This window comes from Balaenoptera ricei, chromosome 7, assembly GCF_028023285.1.
Source record: "Balaenoptera ricei isolate mBalRic1 chromosome 7, mBalRic1.hap2, whole genome shotgun sequence".
In the NCBI taxonomy this organism is placed as follows: Eukaryota; Metazoa; Chordata; class Mammalia; order Artiodactyla; family Balaenopteridae; genus Balaenoptera; species Balaenoptera ricei.
Genome location: NC_082645.1, coordinates 95,268,386 through 95,292,902, shown reverse-complemented (window position 1 = coordinate 95,292,902; position 24,517 = coordinate 95,268,386). Strand labels below are relative to the sequence as shown.

Below are 24,517 nucleotides of genomic sequence, written 5' to 3'. Positions count from 1 at the left end.
AAGTCCTTTTCTCTCTTTATCTCTCTGGCCACTTAGGTAAATTTAAAATTTTATCTTATATCCCTAGTATGGATAAAAAATTTAGGTGATAAATAATTAGACTTATTTAATATAGACTTCCATTTAGGAAGTCAAATGGATAAATACCTACTGTGATTGAAAGTTACTTAACTCTTAGAAAAAGTGTTTGGCAAGAGGGTAAATCTTCCTGTTATTTCCATCCCATTTGATATTTTTCATTATAGAAAAAAGTTAAGTGATAGGAAGGAGTTTTTAATTATTTTTCTTAGCATACAATTCACCACAATTTAAGAGAGAGAGAGAGTCAGAGTTTGTGCTCCCTAGAAGGGAAGCCACTTTAAGACTTAATGGGCTTTCCTTATACGTCTGCTTTTTATTTTTAAACACCACCACCTCTTTGCTGACAAACATTTTCTTGCATATTATGGCAAGGGAGGAGGAGCATGAGCAAATAAGCTGGGTGATAGCTGGTGATACTCCCTGCCAAAACTCCAAGTTGAAATCAAATCCTTCAGGAAAGTTTCTTAGGCACAGGGGGAAAAAAAGATTTACAACTTCAGCAGAACTGTAATTCTACCAAGAGAAAGGATCAGTCAATCTACTTTACTTTCACCAAAGGATCTGAATCTGGCTGGCTTTGTCATACTTCTCCTTTATATATGGAGGTAGAGGGAGGGGGAAAAAATGGCACACGAGGAGTTAAAAAAATTGATGAAGCCATGACCCTTTAGATTCCATTTATAGTCTGAGCCGTAATGCCATCCCCCTGGAATAGCAAACTGTCCAATCCAGCCTCAAGTGTCAAGATGCTGTTAGGCACTAAGTGAAATATATATGCATGCCCTTATACCATTGAATGCTCTGGGTCCACCTTCAAGACACTGGTCTGTGGATCAGGCGAACCACCACTCCTCTTCCAAGAATCAGTTTGACAGGTTCTTTAGGAGGCTCTCCTCTTTTTTTAACCCATCCTTTTAAACACAATGGCACCAAAGAAGGACGTGAAGAAACCTGCTGCTGCTGCTGCCCCAGCCCCTGCCCCTGCGCCTGCCCCGGCACATGAACCTGCACCTGCACCTGCACCTGCCCCACCCAAAGAAAAAAAGATTGACCTCTCTGCCGTTAAGGTAATGAAAAGGGTGAACTGTTTGGTCACTGAAACATCTTTCAACAGTAGGGAACACTAGGAACTTTCAGAGGGGCATATTTTTCATTGAGAGGAATGGAATTACTAAGCAAACTGGTGGATTTGGGTAGAAGAGAATCTTGATTTAAAAAGTAAATAAACTGTAGCATATAATTTCACTAAAATTATTATGAGTATGGCATTATATTTGGAACCTGTATTTGCTCTACTTTTTGTTTTCTGTTTCCTTTTTTCCCTAAATTGTCAAAGTGCAAAATGTATACATTTTATAAACATTTAAACCAGTGGTTTCTTTTTTTTTTTTAATAAAATCTCTATGGAAACTGGGTCTCTTCCTTAAAGCTACATCAAAAGGAATGTTTTAGTCCCTACTTGTTTCCAAAAGTTTAAAAACAGCTGATGACCCAGTTGTCCTAGATGTATTTATTTGACAGCTGCTTTATTTCATCTGAAAAAGAGATTTTTGCAATTCAATTCCCCCTCCAGCTTTGCTTAATAAAATTTGATACCACACTAAATGACATCCCAGTGCAGACAACTACGCACTCAAGTGTTTCAGTGACTATAACTGTCATCTTGTTTATTTATATATATGTTATTTAATTCAGAATGTGAGTTGCTTCTAAATGAAACTAACCACTCTTTGAGCTCTTGCATACTGATCTTGAACTAAAGAGAATGTGATTGATTTTCATGTCAACACTTTGCTGTGATCAAAGTTCTCCACTGCCAAAAGATTATCTGCTTCTGGAAGAATGACGCTATGGATGTGCCTGTATCCTCTCGGCAATGTGCCCCATCAAATGTGCACCGTCTCCTCATTCATTGGGCTCTGATTGGTCCGAATGACAGTTTGAAAATCTTCACCTAGGGAACCCTGCCTTATATGGAAAACTAGTGGGTGAAAGTGCCTAGGAGGTGATCATTTCACTTAAGCCAATATTTCTGTGCTTAATAAATCTGAATTTTGCTAACTTAATACTTGCTGACATTTAATATGCTGTTTACTTGCAACAGCCAAGCTAACCTATAAATAAATAATTCATTGACTATTTTAGTATAACTGTAGATTCTTAAAAATATTCCTGACACAAATATTGAATCAGATCACCCTTAGATGTATATGATGATATTAAGTAAATATATTCCAAATTTTTATAGCATTCCAATTAAACATGAAATTTTATGTTTCAGAGTAGAAGTAGATCATCACAGACATTGTCTCTTGAGTTAGTAGGTAACTGAAGTCATATTTGGAAAATAGTTGGTCGTAGAATCTAATATTGGCCAGGAACTATTCTTAATTTATATCCACTTAGGAGAAAAAAATGAATGTCATATCTTCCAGTAAATGTTTTTCTGTCTTGAGGACTGCATGCATACAGTTCATTATGAGGAAATCAAAATTTTCATCTCCAGCAATACTAGTTAATATATCTTATAGATGCATACTGACTACATTATACAATAAGCATGATTATAGCCACTGCAATAATTCCAATTGCCTCTATTCTTTGACTCCCCATTTTACATTAACACTAGAGATATGAATCAGTGTCAAAGCTATTCCTCTTTATATTTACTGTGATTTATAAGACAATATCATCCCTTTGTATCTGGGACTACAAGCATTTGGAAAGGAGAAAAAGAAGTATCCCAGTAATGAAAAGAGGCATTAATTTTCTTCCCCAAGGAACAGAGTAAGAATAAGTAAATAAATAAAAATTTAGTTTGGCAGGTAAGAAGTCTCCAAGAAAAGACAAAAAATCACTTTTTAAATCCAAAAAATAAACTGATTGTTTCTTCATAGCAGAGAAGTGATGCTTTTCTGTATCTTGAAAACTGGTTTATCCTTTCATCTATATCTTGAATTAATGCTAGTGTGAACTAGTACAGCTAAGCAAAAGAAGGAAATATTCCTAGAGAGTCTCTGTAAAGATGGGATATGCTCCATCTTCACTATTTCATTGTAGAATGAAAGATGTGATGGATGTTGATAAGGGACACAAACCAAAAAAGGAGAAGTTAAATGAATCTAGAAGAAACAGATTATCTTTCATTCAGAGAGCCCATTCCTAATGGAAAGAGAACAAAGAAAAGAATTGAAGTATATTTTTGCAAAAGAATTTAAATGGCTTTAATGATATGCATTCAACAATATGAAATCAGTGCATATTTACAGATATTATAACATAGCCAAAGAATGTGATGCAACTTGAGAACTTTATAAAATCTAATTTCATCCCAATAGGTAAGAAGACTAATTAAAATGTGCATTAAAACATTTCATATTATGATGCTTTTAATCATGTAATGATATTTCTAGATATATTACCTCATATAAGTTATAAACTTTTTTCAAGCAGAGAAAATGAACTTTAAAGAAATTAATCGAGCTGTTATATGTGTTCATTAACTTTCTGAAAATTCGATAAAGAACAAAACTTAATTGGATTTTACACTTTCTTTCTTAAATCATATGAGATTAGAAATCTAGCTGTTCTTTACACCTTGAGTAGGGCTGAAGTTTAAGTGGAACTATTTTAGTGTAGTATTATAGTCATTACAATCATAGTATTTAATCCCTCAATACTATCCCAGTTAATACCTATGTTCCATATTATAATATACTATGTTACTAGCCATATATTTGACTCTGCATAAACTCTGAATAATATGAATGAGTTTTATCAGTTTCTTAAATGTGTCTTCCAACCTGATTTCCTGCTTTATTGGTTATTTCTTTAGAACATTTCTTTGGTTGTTCTGACATAAAACCTTTTATATTTTCTGAGGGAATGCTTACCTGATGTCCTAGCCCCATGGATTTTCTATGAATATCCTTTTCAAAAACACAAATACTGCTGATATCTGAACATTAAAGCTACTGTCCTGGGTGGTTCTAAGCACTCTTTGCTTTCAGAGAGCTGATACGTCCAGCAATAATGCCCAGACTAAAGAATACTGCCTGACAGAATCGCCAAGTGTGGGAAGTAAAACCCACCATAAGTTTAGTTTCAAGTACAAACACAAGAATTAACACCTGTTGCCCAAAACTGCAACCAAATGAAATAACAAAAGTAAATAAGTATGAGATGACCATGTGCCTAGATTTTAAAAGATCTTCAATGTTTAAGCAAATTTTTTGCACGATGCATGCCTTAGCTGATATGTCAGGATTGCTCTGAGGTGATGGGACTTTGAATCATGTATGTCATTGTGCTGCTTAAATTGTAATTCTCGTTGTATTCACCACTTAGTCAGCTCATCCCTGACCAGATACTGCGGGCGACATTACAAAAAGTGGTAAAGGTACAAAATGCATTGACAGAAACTCATCAAATAACAAATCTCACAGCAACAATTGACCATATGCTTGGGAAGATTTAAACTTTCAGTTAATAAGGTGGAAATATAGTATTCCCAATAAATACATCACCTTACTGATGAGTATTCAGTGGAGGCAAATATTATGTATTCATTGCAACACCTGACTTGTTCTTGTCCAGGTATAGGACTTTTTGTGTTAATCTATAAATTATTTTTTCTCATCTCTAACAAAGCTAATACAAACCCAGTCCTACTTAGAAGGATTGTTGGAAAAACCAAATGAGGTCATGGCTCATGAAAGGCTTTGAAAATTATGAAGTTTTTTGTAATATAATAATCAATATCTATTATGAATTTACTCTGTGCCTTATTATCTTACTTAATCCACAAAACATTACACTAAGGTTGTTTTTAGCCTCATTTTGCAAGAAAAGAAACTGAGCCTAAATGAGGTTCAATGTCAGGCCCATGATCAAATAACAAGTATGTGACAGAGCTAGGATATAACCTAGCAGGCCAAATCCAGAGTCAACTGTGTTAACCATATCCTAAACTACCTCCTGTTTATAAAGGGGAAGTTGCTGTTTCCAAGAATGTGAAAAGGAACCTTTTTTGCTCTTAAGGATATGAGGTTAAGAGTGGTCAATATAAGGGTGATTCTCATATTGCCCTTCACAGCCCTTCGGTAGCCAGAAGAGGGGGTGAGAGGCACACATCAGAGCTAGTTCATCAAGACTTTTGACCTTGGCAGTTCATTACTGTTTACCTCAGCTTTCCCGTATCTTAGCACCTGTTGCTGACAGGTTGGGTGTTCTCATTTACAGATGGAAGGTGAGATATTGGGAAACTAGAGAGACCCCCAGTCACTTTGCTCCAGCTTCCTGTAAAAAGTTGTAAATGGAACATGGATGTTAAAAATGCTATTATGAGAGTAGATTGGTAGTTGCTAGGGTCGGGTGGGGATGGGAGAAAAGAGTGAAGGTGAACGGAGGGTACAAACTTGCAGTTATAAGATTAATAAGTTCTGGGATCTAAAATACAACATAGTGACTATAGTTAACAGTACCATATTGTATACTTGAAAGTTACTAAGAGAATAAATTTTTAAAGTTTTCACCACAAAAAAAAAAAAGATAACTGTGTAGTTTGATGGTTATGTTAACCAACTAACCTTATTGTGGTAATCATTTCACATATCAAAATTATCATGTGTTAAATCATCATGTTGTACACCTTAAACTTATACAATATTATATGTAAATTATATCTCAATAAAGCTGGAAAAACACTATACCAAAGTATTTTTTAATGTTGTTAAATATAGTGAAACTTATTGTATTTTAAAATAATTTTGCTTTTGTTTAATTAAACATACACATATTTCAAAGATAACCTCCAAATTTTTCCATCAGGTTAATATTCTAAAAATGGGATGGGTTTCTATTTTGTTTACAAATACCTAGCATGATTTAAACTGGAAATCTCAACAAATATTCTTTGGAGTCATATATAGAAATATAATGCCATGTGTATAATGATTAAATCTTAACTAATCTGAGGAAAAGAAATAGGAATAGAAGATACATAGTCAATTTCTAATTAGAAGGAATAGGTGAAGACATAAGTTGTTTCTAAGTTTTCTTTATATAATTTTAAGAGTTTGTCTTCTTTTACTCTGGCCTTTTAATACAGACTAATTTTTAATACAACTAAAATGTCAACCAATTGCGATATTCATCCATTTGTGGCATGATTATAACCTCAGAAGCAAACCAAAATTTATGTGAGATTATCACTAGGTATCAATAACAAGTTTCCACTTTGAAACATCTACTCTGTAAAAGAAGAGAACAGGTGGAGTGGAGTGGGAAGATATTAAAGGGCATTCTGTAACTCTAAAATTATATTTTAAGTAACATGTAACTGGATAATGTCTTTGCAAAGTAAATGGCAGTTTGGAAAGGAATAGGTATGTTCACCAATTAATAGTGAATAGCACTTTTAATTTTAAAGATAACGAAATTTTTGCAAGACAAGGAGACCACAAAGTGACAGTGCCAAATTTAGCCTCTCGACATTTTAGTGCTGCAAATGAACCCCCTGGCAAGTTGTCTTTAGAAGCCTTTCCATAATTACCCGGCATTAAGCACCATCTGACTCATGGAAATTGTGGAAAGGATTATATTTAGTCTGCTGATACTACACTTTCTTCTGCTTCTCTTCATACTGGAATACTTTTTTTATGAAAATAAGATCTTCCGTAGTTTGTTTCTGCATCAACTTCTACAGTTTGTTTCTCCCCGCAAATCAGAACCTGGAGGGCAAAAATTGCAATATACTAGTAGTGATGGCTTCGGTTATACTGGCTAAAATGTAAATTATATGGATGATAAATCTTTGTTATTCTGATCATAAATTAATAATAGTGAGTTGAAGCCAGAGCAGAAAATTTTTCCTAAAGATAAAACCACATCTTATTCAACTTTATCTTCTTCCTTCCACTGTGGCAAGTGAGGTTCTTTGTACCTACTAAGTACCCAATGATATACCATCTCCTGATATAAGTGAGATATAAAATACTCATCTGAACACAGTGTTATGAAATTTTATTTTGCTTAACTCCTCTTTATCTAAACTACTTCAAAATAATATTATTTACCAAATTTTTAGGCAACTTGCCCTTTTCCATTAAAAAAAAAAGTGAGTTGCTGTAGATACTACTGACAAAAGGATGGAAAACTCACAACATTATAGAACCATAAGCAACCACAGAAATCATGCAGTTTAATATTTCATATTTGAGGAAGCTATAACCCAGGTAAAAGAAGTTATTTAATCAAAAGACACATAATTTGTTACAGGAGAGCCAGAACAAAATTCTGAATACCTCAATCCCCATCTAAGTCTCTTTCCACCGTATCAAAGACCTGAAATCTCCAAAATAGTAATATCAATATTCATATATCCCTGTTGTCACAAACAGAACTTCTACCCCAGATACGGAGGAAAAAGCAGATACTTATAATTTCTTAAAACACATACACAAAGCATTTTTCAAAGCATTTTTCACAAATGCTTTTATTTTAAAAATAAAAAGAGGAAGGAAAGAACGTAAACACAACTTGGATTTTTTAATTAAATTGCATACAAACAAATGCACAAAGTAGAGCAGGTGCAACTCTCACGGGAAAGCTGATGAGAAATCCAAAGTAGTATAGACTTAGGTGACATTTTTACATTTTTATTAAAATTCACTTAAACCTCTTTGTTAATTCCTGTAGGTCTAAATTGTATTATTTTAATAATTCAGCCTTTGCTCTAATGTGACTGAATTCAGTTGACTAGTCTAGGCATCCTAAGCACAGAATTACTCATTTCCTCTTCTATTCAGATCAGTTTATCCAATACAACCATCTATTCTCTCTTATATTAGACAACCTGGGCTGCTACTGTATTCTCACTGATCTTAATTTCTCCTTTTTATACCATATTAGAGTCACCAGCCTAAGTATATCCTTTGTTGAAATAAAAAAATGCAATAAAAAATATCTATTTCCTTTAAATTAAGTGAATTGTTCTGAAGCACAAAACTCTCAGAGTTCCAAAATAGTACTTCTGCCAACCTTTTACAATGATTCCTCATAACTCTAAGATTGGAGTGAAAATTATTAAGTTTTTGTTAGGGTTTGCATACATCCAGGTCTTTGTTCTCCCTGCCAGGCATTAAATCAAAGAACATGCAGCAATGTTTTCTTGATTGAAAACTCCCTGGTTAGATTAAGGTCTTTACTTAGCCTCACCAGTCATTAGCCCTATCGTAATATCTAGCAGTGATGATGAAGTTCTTTAAAGACTGTAGTCTATGTTCCTTCCTAGGGCATTAGCCCTCAGTATTCAACATCACATATCTTCCAGATCGTCTTTAATTATAGCTCTTCTTGCTATACTAAAGCTTAAGATACATCAGTTCCAGAGACTGTTTGATTAAATGCATTTTAATATTTTTCTATAAATCAATTCCTTCTATATACCAGAAATTTTATCTTGTCTTTAATCAGTTAACCAAACCTCATGATTACTATTAGAAAAATACTTCACAAAGTGAAAAATAATCTGAAAACATTGCAATAAAAATCTTTTATAGTACCAGTACCTTGTTGACTACTATTACCTAAATCCAATACTAAATAGTACATAAATCATAAAAATGTGGAAGGTAGTTATTTTACCAACAGTCTAAGATAAGTATTTAGGCTAAAATGGAAACACCCTTTAAAAAAACAAATTGGGGGTTGGCAAATTAGAAGTCCTGATCATAACATTTATATAAAATCTAAGGAAAGATTCTGGAAATATAAAGGCATATACATCAATAACTTAAAATGAGCATGCGTACTATATGCATGGCAGTTCTAGGTGCTAGAGATACAGCACCAAAGGAGAATGTGTGCCCCTACTCTAGAATGTAAGCTCTTTGCAGGAACTGACAAGGTCCGTTCTCTCAAGGAAGATAATATCCTATGGACCTAGAGTCTGTCATACAGAGTGAAGTAAGTCAGAAAGAGAAAAACAAATACCATATGCTAACACATATATATGGAATCTAAAAAAAAAAAAAAAAAAAAAGAAAAAATTGGTTCTGAAGAACCTAGGGGCAGGACTGGAATAAAGATGCAGAAGTAGAGAATGGACTTGAGGACACAGGGAGGGGGAAAGGTAAGCTGGGACAAAGTGAGAGAGTGGCATGGACATATATACACTACCAAATGTAAAATAGATAGCTAGTGGGAAGCAGCCTCATGGCACAGGGAGATCAGCTTGGTGTTTTGTGACCACCTAGAGGGGTGGGATAGGGAGGGTGGGAGGGAGACGCAAGAGCAGGGAGATATGGGGATATATGTATATGTATAGCTGATTCACTTTGTTATACAGCAGAAGCTAACACACCATTGTAAAGCAATTATACTCCAATAAAGATGTTAAATAAATAAATAAATAAAATTTTAAAAAATAAATAAAAAATAAATCTTCAGAAAAAAAATAAAATAAAAATAAAAAATTTTTAAAAAGATAATATCCTAGAGGAGGAGACTTGTTTGAAGGAGGAACTTACTATACATCTGTTCTAAAGATTTTAATTTAATTAAAATTCTGTTGAGCATATAATACAGGCAAGGTATTTTATAGAGTTATGGGCGATACAATCTAAGTATAAGGCAGGAGTAGCATTCCAGGAGGGAGAGGCTCACAGTTGGGTTCACATCATGGACCAAGGGAAATGGTCTCCAGCAACAGCTTGTGCTTCCCAAAAGTTTACAGTCAGGAAGGTTAAAACATATTTCAGTGGCAGAAAGGAGCTAGGCAAATAGAAAAGGTTCTTTCAAGGGCTTTGAAGGATAGTTAATTTCTAAGAAGCAGAAATGACCGGAGAACATTCCAGATAGAAAAGACTTAAATCTAATTTTCAAAACAAACCAAATGATGACGTAGCAAACTGAGTCCAAAATCAGCTGACATTTTGTATTCATATCACGCCTTTCTTCAAAGGGTTGATTACTTCATCATTATAACACCCAGGAAGAGATACAAGAGAATGTTTTGGCCATTCGTAAAAGTGTTCCAGAGAATAAATAGCATCTCCCACTTATTCTATGGGCACAATATCTAGGTCTTCTAACTTTTAAACTATAGTTTATTCTCTAGACTAAACTGTAGCCTTCTCTACCATTGTCAACAGCTTGCTTAAATGTTTACTTTGATCCTCAGTAAGCACAAAACAATCTACACTGTCATTCTCTATGTGATAAAGATACAGATAAAAACTAGAGTGAAATAGTTTAACTGCCTCCATTCTATTTTAATAAATAATAAACCTTTATATAATAGGCAAGTGGTTATGAATAGCTTATTTATAATGTAAATACAGCTATTAAAATGACTTTCCAGTTTACTTGACAGATTTGACACAAATTGATTGTATTTTATATGTATTCAAGGACACATTTTTCTATCTGAAAAAAATTGAAAATGAGCATTATGTAGGTTATATGATGGGATGGGCATTATGTAAGACAACTTTGATGAGTTTGTTTTGTATTATCTATAGTTATTAATTTTACCAAAGATATATGCTAGTGCTCAATATTGATCATAGGGCAATTCAAATTTAATGACACAATACCTAAATACAAGAGTAAAACACAAAGAAACATGGTCTGCTCTAATGGCTTTAATCTTTGCATCAGAAATCATGAGACTCCAAATTACACAACTATCAAAGGTGACAAATTTCTACCTTTGTCCCTCCCTTTCATTTTCCCCTAATGATTCAAAGGATTTAAATTTTTTCTATTAACTTCCATTTTCCAACAACGTCTCAAAATGTCAATCTATTCATGAAGATATGTTTACCTGGCTACTAATATTTTTTAAGTTATATTTTCAATTCTAATTTTGGGACTCAGACTCCATGAGATCTTTTTCACTACTTATAAACTTTGGACAAAAAATGATATGCATTTAAATGTCGATTTCTTTCCAAATAGCTTGGGGAAAAGCTGCAAAGTATACATCTGTCTAGCGGAGGGAGATTATGCTTTTTGTGACCATTCCCTTAAAAACAGTTGCTGAACCAGTACTTAAATTAGAATTTATCTCTAACATTCTTTATGCCTTTGAGCTGCTTTAAATATGTAGAAAACTGATAAACATGTCTGAACTTTAGTTCTGACTAGACTGGTCTCTTCTCAGTACCATTCTAGGAAGGGAGTTGTCCCCTATTTTCAGGTAAGCTGTCATGAAAACTTACTACCAGCCAATCCCATGGATACCTTTAAAATTCTAAAGTACAACTTTGCATTTCACAGCACCTGCTTTGTATTCTTTTGGTCCTCAGTCTGGTGACTGAGTCATAAAATGTTTGGCATGGCAGAAAGGGAATCAGCACATTCTGGTAAGAACATAAGCAACATTTTTAAATTTTAAAAGAACATGTACAGAATGAGAGAAAAAGAACACAAAATGGTCCATCAGCTTCCCTTCCTAGAAGAACTTCATAAATTCAAAAAATATGACTAGTCAGCCACCACGAAGATAACAGGTAGGGAAGCAAATACCCAGCCCTAATGTAAGAAAACTGAGGGAGAGTGCTGAAAATGGAGATTAAAACCATTCCTGGCTTAGATAAACTCTACACTCCTGAGAATACAATGTGCAAAGAGTGGTCTTTAATTGGAGATTTCACAAACTGACCAGATTTTCACTTGGGTAGACCCAAGAAACACACAAAATGTATGTACCCCTTTCAAGTCCTCTGAACTTTACCACAAGGGACAGAGCTGCAGAGAGTGTTCCTTCTATAGCAGTTGCCATTTGAAACCCCAAACCAGTCCCATCCAGAAAGTTCCATTAAAACTGCTGACTTGAAGTTTGCAAAGTCCATAATTCACCAAGAGAAGGGATCAGCTGTAGTCTTTAGAGAAATTCTAAGCTCCTCCGCCACTGAACAAATAAGAAGCTTCTTAAAGGAAGACGCTCAAGAAAACATCTCAGGGATAAAGACCATAAAAGTACTGATAGGCATTGGTCTCACCATGGCTGTCCACTCTTAGGTTCTGATTTCCTAAAAATAGACCTCAGGGTACAGATCCCTCTTTCCCTTTGCCCTAAGAAAGCTAAAAAACTCTCCAAGGGGACTGGCTACTTCTCTCTGAAACCTGATGCTAGCTGTGAGGTCACAGCTTCTCCAGAAATAAAAGGCAGCCTCGGCAAGGGAGGCCCTCACTCAGGGACTGGAGCAGCCCTCAACTCACTCTTCAGCTTCGCCGCTGTTTGCAGCCCAGAAGCTCCATCATGGTGGATCTTGTGAGAAAGCTACTTGTAATTTATAGACAGATATAGACAGCAGATAGGAATAAAATTGAGGAGAGAACATATTCAGTATGTGTGTAGAATCTACTTTTGTTTTTTATTAAGGTGGGTTGAGGATAGGAGAGATTAATTCAAGGTATTATGCCAACTGGAAAAATATGTCTTACTCCCAAAAACAGTACTTTATGCTTCACCAACTTTCTATATCACATAAGGTTTATTATATCTAAATTTAGGGGAAAACCTGCAACTATAGCAAAATACTATACCTTAAAAAAAAATCCAATGATGCTGATAACTAAAATTAAATAAACTACTTTCCATGAATTGGGTAAAAATATACTGGTTAAATAGAAGAAAGACTTCAAGTGACCTTTTTAATGCAGTGTGTCTGTATTAGACATATGTTAAATACACCGTAGGTTATTATATTATTCCAGAAAGAATTTGATTTAGCATTTGTTAAATCATTGACTCATGGATTAAGATATAGAAAGATGTTCCCTATCTTTTGCAATAGCTTTTTATTTTTCCTAGATTCAAAAGTATCCTAAGGCAACCTTCTTATTCTATGACACCTACATAGCTTCCTAAAAATCTCAGAGCAGAGAGCACTCTCTTCTGTCAATGCATTTGAAAGAGTACTAGTTGTTTCTTTCTTTCTTCCTCTCTCGCGCCATTGCAGTCCTTCAGTGCTGATCAGATTGCTGGTAAGTGAATTGAGCTTCTCTATTCCAGAGGTAGGCAGAGCACTTCTTAGTCTCTGAAATATCACTCATCTCCAAGACATGTTACTGCATGGCTCAACCTCTTAGTATCCAAGCTATGCCTGAACTCTGAAAAGTAGGCATACTTTTTCAGCTTACTTTGAAGATTACTCAGGGAATGAGCTTGGATACATTTAAAAATCAGGACATTGTTGTTTGATTAAAATATTCTTTGTGGTTAATTTCTTTCTAACAGATCGAGTTCTCTATGCAACAGCAGGATGGTAAGTTTAAATGATATAATATGTGCACACTCATAAAGATGGCATGTGAGAAAACCAACTCCCTTGAGATGAGATTAGCTCTTTCTAATTATCCCCACTGATGTTGTCACTCTAAATATAAATGCTCTCAATCACTCTAAATATAAATTCTCTCAACATGAACCCTTCACGTATAATCAGTAATCAAAAGTTTAGGCAAACAAAAGCTAAACACCACAAAATAATTTCTTGTATTCACTGATTTCTAAATAGAACCGATTTGATACAGTAGGTAATACCATACATATACTCCCCAAAAATATGTGGATTTTGGATGGCTAATTTGTTAATCAAATCCCTAAAGAGTGATTTGGCAGGTCTAAATTATTCAATTTAGAAAACAAAACTGATTCTAAAACTGCCCAATTACCAAATACACATAATTTCAGTGGGCACCATAGTGAGTTGAGAGAAATAGCAGGTGAAGTGGATATAGAAAAAATGTGCATTCAGAGAAAAAGAGGGGAAAATTATTTATTAAAAAACTGTGGAAGGAGCCTTAGCCATCTCCTGGTCCATCTTTAGAGATGCAGGACAGGCTCCCAGAGAGGTGTTGAGACTGACTCAAAGATCCAAAGAATTAATGATAGGGTCAAAATCTAATATTACTTTAAATTAATTAGAAATTTATTTCATAGAAACAGTTTCTAACTAGAAGACTTCAAATTCTGGAGATTCAAAAGAATATGAATAGTTTCCCTAAGACTTCCACTTTTTCTTCTTCAGGTCTTTGGATCCAAGAGATCCTGTGCCCTAAGACTCTTGTTTCACTGGAAAGTGTAGGGCAGAATGTTTTATGAAGTGAAAGAGTCACATATTTAAATAAACTGAGACAAAAATACATCTATAGAAGGGATGGAAGAAAATTTCAGTTATACAATATTGTATAAATTGGATATTGATCATAATGATAAGTATGTATATATGTTATGATTTATAATATATAAATAATTGTGATAATACTCATAGGTATATAATTATAATTATACTCAGTTCTCTATCTAAAGGATTCAACATTTTTCAGCCTGTTTCAGTGTCTGGAATATCTCATGTTTGGTAATCAGTTAAGAAAAAAAAGGATATTTGCTATAGCACAGACTCATATATTATCTACATCATGGTTAATGCCTTCATGTAGACAAATGAGATGATCTGATGACTCAGAACCCATGATCATTTGAAATTATACTACAAAGGACTAATTTTTCTTATTGAAAACAGTCGGTAATTCTACTCTAATTTGTTTGATTTTTAAGTATTTTAACTAATGATGCTGCTACATTATCTGCTACTGTACCCCAGTCCTCTCAAATATCTAATTTATGTGTCATTATGACTGCCAAACTATGGTAGAACCAAGCAATAGAAGACTTAAAAACCCTTTCAGAGACAGAAGACTTGGTGTTGAACATTAACCATATTACTCCATATGTAAAATAGGTTTTAGATACAGAGGTTCAGTAAACTTCGGTGTGGTGGACTGGCTTTCTCCTGTGCCAGGAAAACAAATGTAAGCATTTTAAATTAAAAGGAAATATTACATTTTAAGAAATAAATAAAGACATACTTTCTTTGCTTCCTTCTTCAATGATTAGAGTTTTTCTCATGGCTGCTCTACTTGAATGTATCACAAGTTTGGGGTAAAGAAAAAAACACTAGAAAATTATAGCATTCTAAAGGTAAGTCCTGTGCTGTCCAGTAGAGTTGCCACTAGCCACATGTGGCTATTTGAATTTAACCTGTAATTCAGTAAAAATAAATGCATTTAAAAGTCTACTTTCTCCTTTGCACTAGTCATATTTTAGTGCTCAAGAGCCACAGGTGGTAACTACTACCCTTTTGGGCAGCCCAGATACAGAACATTTCAATCATCACAAAAAGCCCTAGAACAGTGTTGTTCTAGACTAGGGGCTGGCAATTTTTTTCTTAGAGAGCTAAACAGTAAATATGTTAGGCTTTGTTGGCAGAACAGTCTCTGTAAAAACAACTCAGTTCTGTCACTGAGGTATGAAAACAGCCATAGACAATACATAAATGAATGGGCATGTCTGTATTCCAATAAAACTTTGTTTACAAAAACAGGCGGCCAGCCCGTAGGCAGTCATTTGCTAACCCATGTTTTAGACTCTTCAAGAGAATAACTAAGCCTTAAAAATCTGGTGTAGGAAGAGCAATATTTTTCTGGCCTTGGCCTTTAAATCAACAAAAGGGTTCATGTCAGAGAGATTCTATTACAGCTCATAAAACCCTATTTCTATATCAACATCTGACCAGGGTAATAGTGAGTCCTCTGAGCAATCTGCATGAAAGCCTGGAGCCACTAATAAGAATAGTTCAGTTTCACATGTCCTGTAGAAAGATAAAATATAATATTTGACTAATGACCCCACAGTGCCTGCTGCATGTCTTTTAGGTTGGGGAAATGATCTGTGATATCAATTTGCATAGAATTTGAGGTGGAAATTTCAGCAAAGAATGATAACATGATCTATAGTTGATTGTTAACATAATGTCTGGTGCAATCTTAGATTAGGGGATGAAGGGATAGTTAAATAGGATGTTTTGCTGAGTAACCTATCTAGATAGCATCTCTTGATCTGAGACCACTAGTGGACTAAAAAGAATGTTTTCACCTCTACCAGTTCATTCACAAATGGGTTTTTGAGTGTTGTTGGTATTAACTCCAACAAGTTGCCATCAGTACTTTTAGGTTCTCCAGAAAATTTAATTTAGTTAAGTTTTAAAAGTTCAATTAAAATGTCTTTTCTTGCCCCTAAATCCATAGTAGCACTTCTTTCTGTCTTTTTGGTGTATACTTCTTAATTCTTTGTTAATGTAATCCTGAAAGGCAAAACCAATTCTATCAAAGGAGAATGACAAAATTTAGGGAAAGTAAACAATAGAGTGATTGTGATAAAAATAGACAACACTTTTAAAATATGTGCTTACATACACACATGAATACAAGTAAATCTAGGGAAATCTGAGTAAAATAGGTGGAGTCTATCATTGTGAATATTCTGGTTGTGATAGTGTACTATAATTTTGTAAAATGGTACTATCGGGGGAAACTAGACAGAGTATTTAAGAGATCTCTTTGTATTTTTTCTTAAAATTGCATGTGAATCTATACTTATCTCCATAAAATTTTAATTTAAAACGTATACTTACATTCTAAAACTAATAACAGCAACATGTTATCATACGTTATTATATGAAAAAAGAGTAAAGTTTAAAGTGATCACCATCGCAATAGATTCAAACAAATAAGTCTCCTTCAGAATCAGATACACTAGGAGCCTATTAGAGTCATACACTGAAGTGGTTAAATGACACTATAGAACTTAGAAATTGGCCTCATCTTTCTACTTTTTTTCCTGAAAAATGAAGTTACTCCTGAAGAAAACTAATTAAGAGAAGAGCCTAGGAAATTTGTACCTCAAGAGCAGGTTTTTCTGTATAAGTTAAGAAGTTTGGTTTAACCTCACATGACACAACCCCGACTGAAAATTTGTTTTCTTGAAATTTTATTAACGTTGTTAATTATATGAGGGATTTTATGAGGAATTCTTAAGATTTCTCAAGGCCTCAGAATTTCTTAACCCAGTCCTGTGTCCAAGGCAGATGAAGGAGATATGAATAAATATGACTAGGAGTTTCAATTTCCATATCTGATGAATAATAACATATGACTTGAAACTGGAAATCCTGCTTTAAAATAGACCCAAAAAGTAATGTCCAAAGGGAGCTGTCAATTGAGCTTAGAAAAGGGAGAGTCCAAAGATAAAAACTTAAGTGACTGGCAAAAGCTGTAAAGTAGAGGAGAGTTTGAACTGGATCCCTGATGAAGTTTGGATTAATTTATAGGTCTGAAGTAGAAAAAAAGCATCCTAATGTTTCTTGCTTCTTTCAGAATTCAAGGAGGCATTTCTCCTATATGACAGACAAGGCGATAACAAGATCACCTTAAGCCAGGTTGGTGATGTCCTTCGGGCTCTGGGCACAAATCCCACCAATGCAGAGGTCAAGGAGGTTCTGGGAAACCCCAGCAATGAAGGTAAACACATGTTTTTCCAAGAAGTTGGGAAGTGTGTTTGTGCGTGTGTTTATGTAAGAGAGAGAGATTTATAGAGAAATAAGTTCCACAGAATAGGGTTTAATTTACTTTTTATGGTAAGTGTGCCTCTTGGCCATCTAAAGTCTTAGTTTTTACCCTCATAAAACAAGTTAACCTTCCTTTGAGAATTTGTAAGCATGATATAATTTCATGTTAATGAAAGGAAATGATATCTAATGCTAACATCATCATCATCACCATGTTATCTAAACATACCCTGCAGGACTTCCCTGGTGGTCCAGTGGTTAAGACTGCACGTTTCCAATGCAGGGGACATGGGTTCGATCCCTGGTCAGGGAACTAAGATCCCATATGCCAGCCGCGGGGTGCGACCAAAAAAAAAAAAAATCTTAAAGGAAACTCAACTTTCTAATTTAAGAACACACAGATGACACCTTAATAAAACTATTTTCTGTTTCCAAGAACTGTAAAAAGACTTAAAAACCTACGCCAAAATCTGCATTCACTCCCCCAAGGTAAATCCTAAGGCAAAAGTCAGTGAGATACATAAGAGGCAAAATTGAAGAAGTCATCGTTGGATACAGTAATCCAGTCATTAGTCTGGAATAAGGAAATTTTTTCCAATCCCATGATTCATGGCAAGTATAATAGTCTATTGAAAAATACCACTCTGAACAAAAAAAAAAGAAGACAAAACTGAAGTTTTTTCAAGTAGATATTTGGGCTATTTATCCTTGCCATAAGGAAAACAAGGAGGGGAAGGCAAATCATCTTTTTTTTCCAGAAAAGACCATTTTCCTTTATTACAAAAGAAAAAAAATTTGATTTCAAAAAAACCTACCTCTGAATCAGTCTGCAGGAATTTTCCTCAAACTTCATTTTCTTCAGAGGAAAATGTCCAAGTAAATCATGCAAAAAGTAGCTGGGAGCATGAGATAAAGGAAGAGCGTAATAAGCCAAATTCACTTTTAACTTATCAAACATTCATCTTTAATGGAATTATTAGGTAAATGTTCATTTATTCAGCATTCAAATTTAATCTTCTTAATATTACTCAATGTACTAGATTTCTACACTATAAGGAAAGACTGGTGAATGGGAATTCTGATTTTAGGGGTACATAACTTTAACCATTTGTATATATCTGGATAGTCTGTTTTATACTTCTGCTGTGAATACTGTTTATCTTGTCAGAAGATACTAAAAAAATTCTTATCATCTCCAGGCCTCTAAAACTGCAGAGAAATCAGGAGATCACAAAGTATTTAACACACACTCTCTCCTCACAGGCTTCTTTTTTGAATTACTTAAAATTTAAAGAAATTGAAGGCTCTACAAAAGCTCAGACAAAAGTGGAATATATATCAAAGTTCAGTTAGGTTTTGCTACATTTATATGTTAATGGATTTGTTATCAGTATATTTCTATATTGCTTCCCTAGTGTTTATAGAAAATATTAAATTGACAATACTAATAAAATCAGTAGCTAACATTGATTAAGCACTCAGTTTGTCCCAGGTATTGTAATACAGTTTGCACGTATTATCTCATTTAATGCTCACACTACCACTACGAAGTATCTCTTTTGAGAGATGAAAAAGTTGAGGCACAAAGAGGTTAAGAAACTTGCCCATGGGGCTTCCCTGGTGGCGCAGTGGTTAAGAATCCGCCTGCCAATGCAGGGGACATGGATTCGAGCCCTGGTCCGGGAAGATCCCACATGCTGTGGAGCAACTAAGCCAGTGCGCCACAACTTAAGTCTGCGCTCTAGAGCCCGTGAGCCACAAATACTGAGCCCCCGTGCCTAGAGCCCATGCTCTGCAACAAGAGAAGCCAGCGGGATGAGAAGCCCACATACCGCACGAAGAGTAGCCCCCGCTCACCGCAACTAGAGAAAGCCCATACACAGCAACCGAAGACCCAATGCAGCCAAAAATAAATAAATTAATTAAATAAATAAATAAAGAGCTCACTAAAAAAGAAGAAACTTGCCCATGATCACATAGTTGTAAATGGTGGGCTGGGGATAAAAGCTTAAGCACTAGGACTCCAGAGCTCATGCTGTTATCTACCACAAACATTTTGTCATCATTTACCAACTGAAATTTAAGCCGTATGAAGATTTTTCAGATGATCTAGAATGAACTCTCAATTTAATTTGTGACTCAGAGATGGCATTTAATGATAGATAATAACTCTCCAAATTGCAATTTCTTCCAGAGATGAATGTCAAGAAAATTGAGTTTGAACAATTTCTGCCCATGTTGCAATCTATTTCCAACAAAAAGGACCAGGGCACCTATGAAGACTTTGTTGAGGGTCTGCGTGTCTTTGACAAGGAAGGCAATGGCACCGTTATGGGTGCTGAACTTCGTCATGTTCTAGCTACGCTAGGTAAGAAATATCCATTTCAGTGGACTTAATAGGACAGAATATATAGGAAAGAGCAAGACTTAGGGCAATCATGTTATAACCAAAATAAGTAGGGGGAAAGACTACAAAGGGAAAATGAAAAAGAATAGTCAAAAGTTAATGACCTTATCAATTAGCCTCAATGCCACTGAGTTTATTTTGGGGAAATGATAAATTATTGGTAATGAATAAGTAATGTGCAGCACTGTAGTTCTTACAGGATAGAGTTTGGATGATCAGGTATAGTGTGCATTTGTCATTTATACAAAAACAATTTATTGATAACCTTCCGGCTAGAGAACAGGAAGGGCTGGGTTTCTATCCTCCAAGAGGTTATAGTCTCCAGGAGTCCAAAACTGATCACTTACAGTGGAATTTTGAAAATATTCTCTGGTTTTCTTTTTGAAGAAAGAGTTTTGTTTCATCAGGTGAAAAGATGAAAGAGGAAGAAGTGGAAGCCCTGCTGGCAGGTCAAGAAGACTCCAATGGCTGCATCAACTATGAAGGTACAATCTCATATGCTCTGGTGGTTACAACAACTCTGAACTGATTGGGTTGACGATGGACAACTTTTGAGCTTAAAACAACTTATCTTCTCTACCTCTCTTATTCAATAAGAGAACATACAAATGTTACTTATTATCAATCAGTTATATAATAACTCTAAAAAGATACATTGTAAGGACCTGACTATATACATAAGATTTACTCCAGTGGGTTTTAACATTCCTGTGCATTATTATACAGGTTAAAATGTGCTTTCACTTTTATCTTTTCTTGTTAGATCTTCACAACATCTCTGTAAGATGGGGTTTGTGTCAGAATAAATTTTAATATTAAATACTAATATTCTTTAATATTACAGTTGGAGAGATCTCAAAATCCTTTACAGCAAGCAGTTATGAAAATGAGGAATCCGAAGGCCAAAGATGTTTAGCTATTTAGTGAAGGTCACATCATTAATGGCAAAGCTGGTGCTAAAATTTAGTTCTCCTTTTCTAGTGTTCTTGCTTAAATGAAATTTATCGCATAGTGGCCAATTATCTATTTCCTGCCACCAATTTTTTTTAACATCTTTATTGGAGTATAATTGCTTTACAATGATGTGTTAGTTTCTGCTTTATAACAAAGTGAATCAGCTATACGTATACATATATCCCCATATCTCCTCCCTCTTGCGTCTCCCTCTCACCCTCCCTATCCCACCCCTCTAGGTGGTCACTAAGCACTGAGCTGATCTCCCTGTGCTATGCGGCTGCTTCCCACTAGCTATCTATTTTACATTTGGTAGTGTATATATGTCCATGCCATTCTCTCACTTTGTCCCAGCTTACCCTTCCCACTCCCCATGTCCTCAAGTCCATTCTCTATGTCAGCGTCTTTATTCCTGTCCTGCCCCTAGGTTCTTCAGAACCTTTTTTTTCTTAAGATTCCATATATATGTGTTAGCATATGGTATTTGTTTTTCTCTTTCTGACTTACTTCACTCTGTATGACAGACTCTAAGTCCATCCATCTCACTACAAATAACTCAATTTTGCTTCTTTTTATGGCTGAGTAATATTCCATTGTATATATGTGCCACATCTACTTTATCCGTTCATCTGTTGACATACACTTAGGTTGCTTCCATGTCCTGGCTATTGTGAATAGAGCTACAATGAACATTGTGGTACACGTCTTTCTGCCACCAATTTATAGCAGCTTCACCCAGAGGGTCTGAAAAGCAACACACCACACAAAATAAAGATGCAAGATAAAGTTGCATGATATAACTTGTAAATTTAAAATTTTGCAACAAAATTGAAAAACTTATCCATCCCCCCAAAAAACTAATCTAACCACATCTCAATAAAGCTATGTTGATAGCTTTGATGTAATTATGGACTTATAAAGTCTAACAACTTGGAAAAAAGTAAGACAAGAAAAGCAGAGGGGAGAAGAGGGGAGGGAAGAGAAGTGGAAAGGAGAGAAAAAAAGAGAACAGGAGAAAAGAAAAATACTAAGCCAAGCATATCTTCACTGACAATCTTGGTTAAACTTTACTTTTTTCCTATAAACTATGTTTTACATTCAGTTACTGCCATAAGTACATTAGATAAAAGAAGAATCATTCAATAAATATTGTTTGGACAAGGGTATAGTCATTTAGAAAATAAAGGCAGATCTCGATCTCCTACTAGGATAAATTTCGCATGAGTCAAACATTTGAATGTAAAAGCTAAAAGTATAAAACCCATGGAAAATTATTTATAACTTTTGGAATGGGAAGGCATTTCTAACACTGATGCAAAACACAGAAGGTATTACAAATTTCAATAAATTCAACCACATTATTTTTTTTATCTAAGTGGCAAAAGCCACCAGAAACAAAGTGAAAAGACAAATAGCAAACCAGAAAAAAATATCTGCAATCAACATCAGAAAGAGTTCATTTGCCTAATTTTAAAAAAAGTTACAAATTAATAAAAAGACCACAACCCAATAGAAAAATTAACAAGTACATGAATAGACAATTCATAGAAAAGGAAATAAAAATATATATGAATGTAATATGCTGAACTTCACTAATAATAAAAGAAATGCAGATTAACACTACACTTAGATATACTGATTGCCAAAATTAAAAGTTTAACCACACTTTAGGTTGAGGACAGTGTATGGAAACAGGTGATCTCATGCATTCTTGTTGAGAATATAAATCATTAAAATCCCTATGTGGTGATGTGGTATTAATTATTAATTCTAGCAAATCTACTTCAAGGGATGTAGTCTTTAGACATACTTGCACTCAAGTGAAATGAGTGATATATGATTATTCATATTCATTATTCATTACTGTGTTGCTCACAATAGCCAAATATTTGAACAACTTAATGTCCATCAATGTACGATGTATCGAATAGATTTTGGTACATCTTCACAGTGAAATTCCCTACAGACCTAAAAAAAGAACAAGGACACCCTTGTTTATGGTTATGGTAATATTTCTAAGATACATTATGAAGTGAGAAAAGCAAGTGCAGAAGAGTTTGTAGAACATGCCACCATTTGTGTAAAAAAGATTTTTAGAAACATATATTTGTATTTTCTTATACATGCATAATAGCTCTACCAACTTAGCTATAAAGAGAGGAACTAGATAGCTGGGAGACAGTGGTGAAGAGCATTTTTTTTTATAAACTCTTTCATACTTTCAAGAAAAAATTTTAACCATGTGAACATAACACATAATCAGAAAGCTAAACTTACAAAATCAGGGGAAAAGCCATAAATCCAGTATTAAGAATAGTGAGCTATACAGAGTTTAAATAAACTCTAGAGTTATAACTAGGAATAATTAGAACTGAGTTAACTTACTATACTGCTCTCTTATTAAATTTGACTGTTTTCTAACTCTGAACTGTCTGTATTATCCCTACAGCTTTTGTCAAGCACATCATGTCTGTCTAAATGGAGCTCTCAAGGTATCTATCTGTGCCCTCTTTAATATATAAGGGTTTCTCAATATTGTATTTTGTTAAAGTAGCAGCCTCACTTATATGCTGTAGATATAATTAGTATTGCTTCTTAATGAAGAGTTATTTATTTTAACCAGAACACATTAATATAATTAATATTATATTAATATTAACAAGTTATTTATATTAACCCATCTCCTTGATATGGGTTATGTAGAAATACAGCATTTTTGTATAAGTGTACAAGCAAAAACTTCTGAGGTTATAGCTTTCATGTATAGATCCTATCTTTGTCTGTACTATAATTAAGCAGTGGAGATTCAACAAACCAGAGAATAGTTGATTAATTTATTTGGAACGTAACAATAATAAAAGCATTAGCCTAAATTCTTTGAAAAATTGAAGTAGTTTTTAACAATTACTGCTCTAGAAAACCATACTATCACAGTCCAAAGTGCAGCACTTGAAACCAGGTTCTTGCAGCAAGGAAATGCCTTACCTTGGAAGTGATGGTTCATTTTGTGCTTTTTCTTCTTTTTCACTTTACACTATTTCCTTCCCCATTTCCTTTCTGAAAAGATGCAATCAACATCTAATTCTTTTTCCTTTTTCCTTTACAGATCAAGCACTGTTTATGAAGACTGGCTGGAACCTTATTCTAAGAACACCCATGACTAACTGTCCAAATCTGTTTACCATCATTCAGAAAAACAAAACAATTTGGACCATTTTAGACTGGAGGACTCCCTGAATTTTTATACACCTTACGTTTCTCTCTGAATTATATTCATATCACACAAACAAAGTGTCTGTTGCTCTAGACGAGAAGGATAAAATACTGACAATCTCAAATTCAAGCACTGCTCTTTATTTTCTACCATGGGTCAAAGAACATCCTTAAAATAATAAATCAATAAATAATTTTGGTCGGTCTGGAATGTTCAAGTCGCACTGTGTTTTTATCTTCTTGCTTAGAGAAACTTATTTTTAAAACCCCAATTCTTTTGTTAATGTACAGAATATTGATGAATTATAAAATTTTAAGAGAATAAATAATTATAGTCTACACAACAATAACTGAATAATAATGACAATCATATATTATTGAAAATGCAAAATAGAAAACTGAGGAAATTCAGATAGGATCAGAGATGGTTTAATATAAGCTA

The 24,517-nt window shown here is 34.3% G+C and overlaps 1 protein-coding gene across 2 annotated transcripts; it reads left to right on the top strand.

Annotated features, from left to right (window-relative positions):
- Positions 1 to 819: 819 nt before the first annotated feature.
- On the top strand, positions 820 to 24,286 carry MYL1 (myosin light chain 1). Of its 2 annotated transcripts, none has more exons than XM_059927388.1 (7): positions 820 to 1,148; positions 13,331 to 13,358; positions 17,311 to 17,454; positions 19,696 to 19,869; positions 20,316 to 20,393; positions 23,312 to 23,354; positions 23,969 to 24,286. In XM_059927388.1, the coding sequence occupies exons 1-6, from the start codon at positions 1,005 to 1,007 to the stop codon at positions 23,338 to 23,340; spliced, it is 597 nt and encodes a 198-aa protein (XP_059783371.1). In that variant the 5' UTR covers positions 820 to 1,004; the 3' UTR covers positions 23,341 to 23,354; positions 23,969 to 24,286. The 2 variants fall into 2 exon arrangements, with proteins under 2 accessions (XP_059783371.1, XP_059783372.1); XM_059927389.1 differs by lacking the exons at positions 820 to 1,148; positions 13,331 to 13,358 and adding exons at positions 12,277 to 12,361; positions 13,053 to 13,077.
- Positions 24,287 to 24,517: the final 231 nt, after the last annotated feature.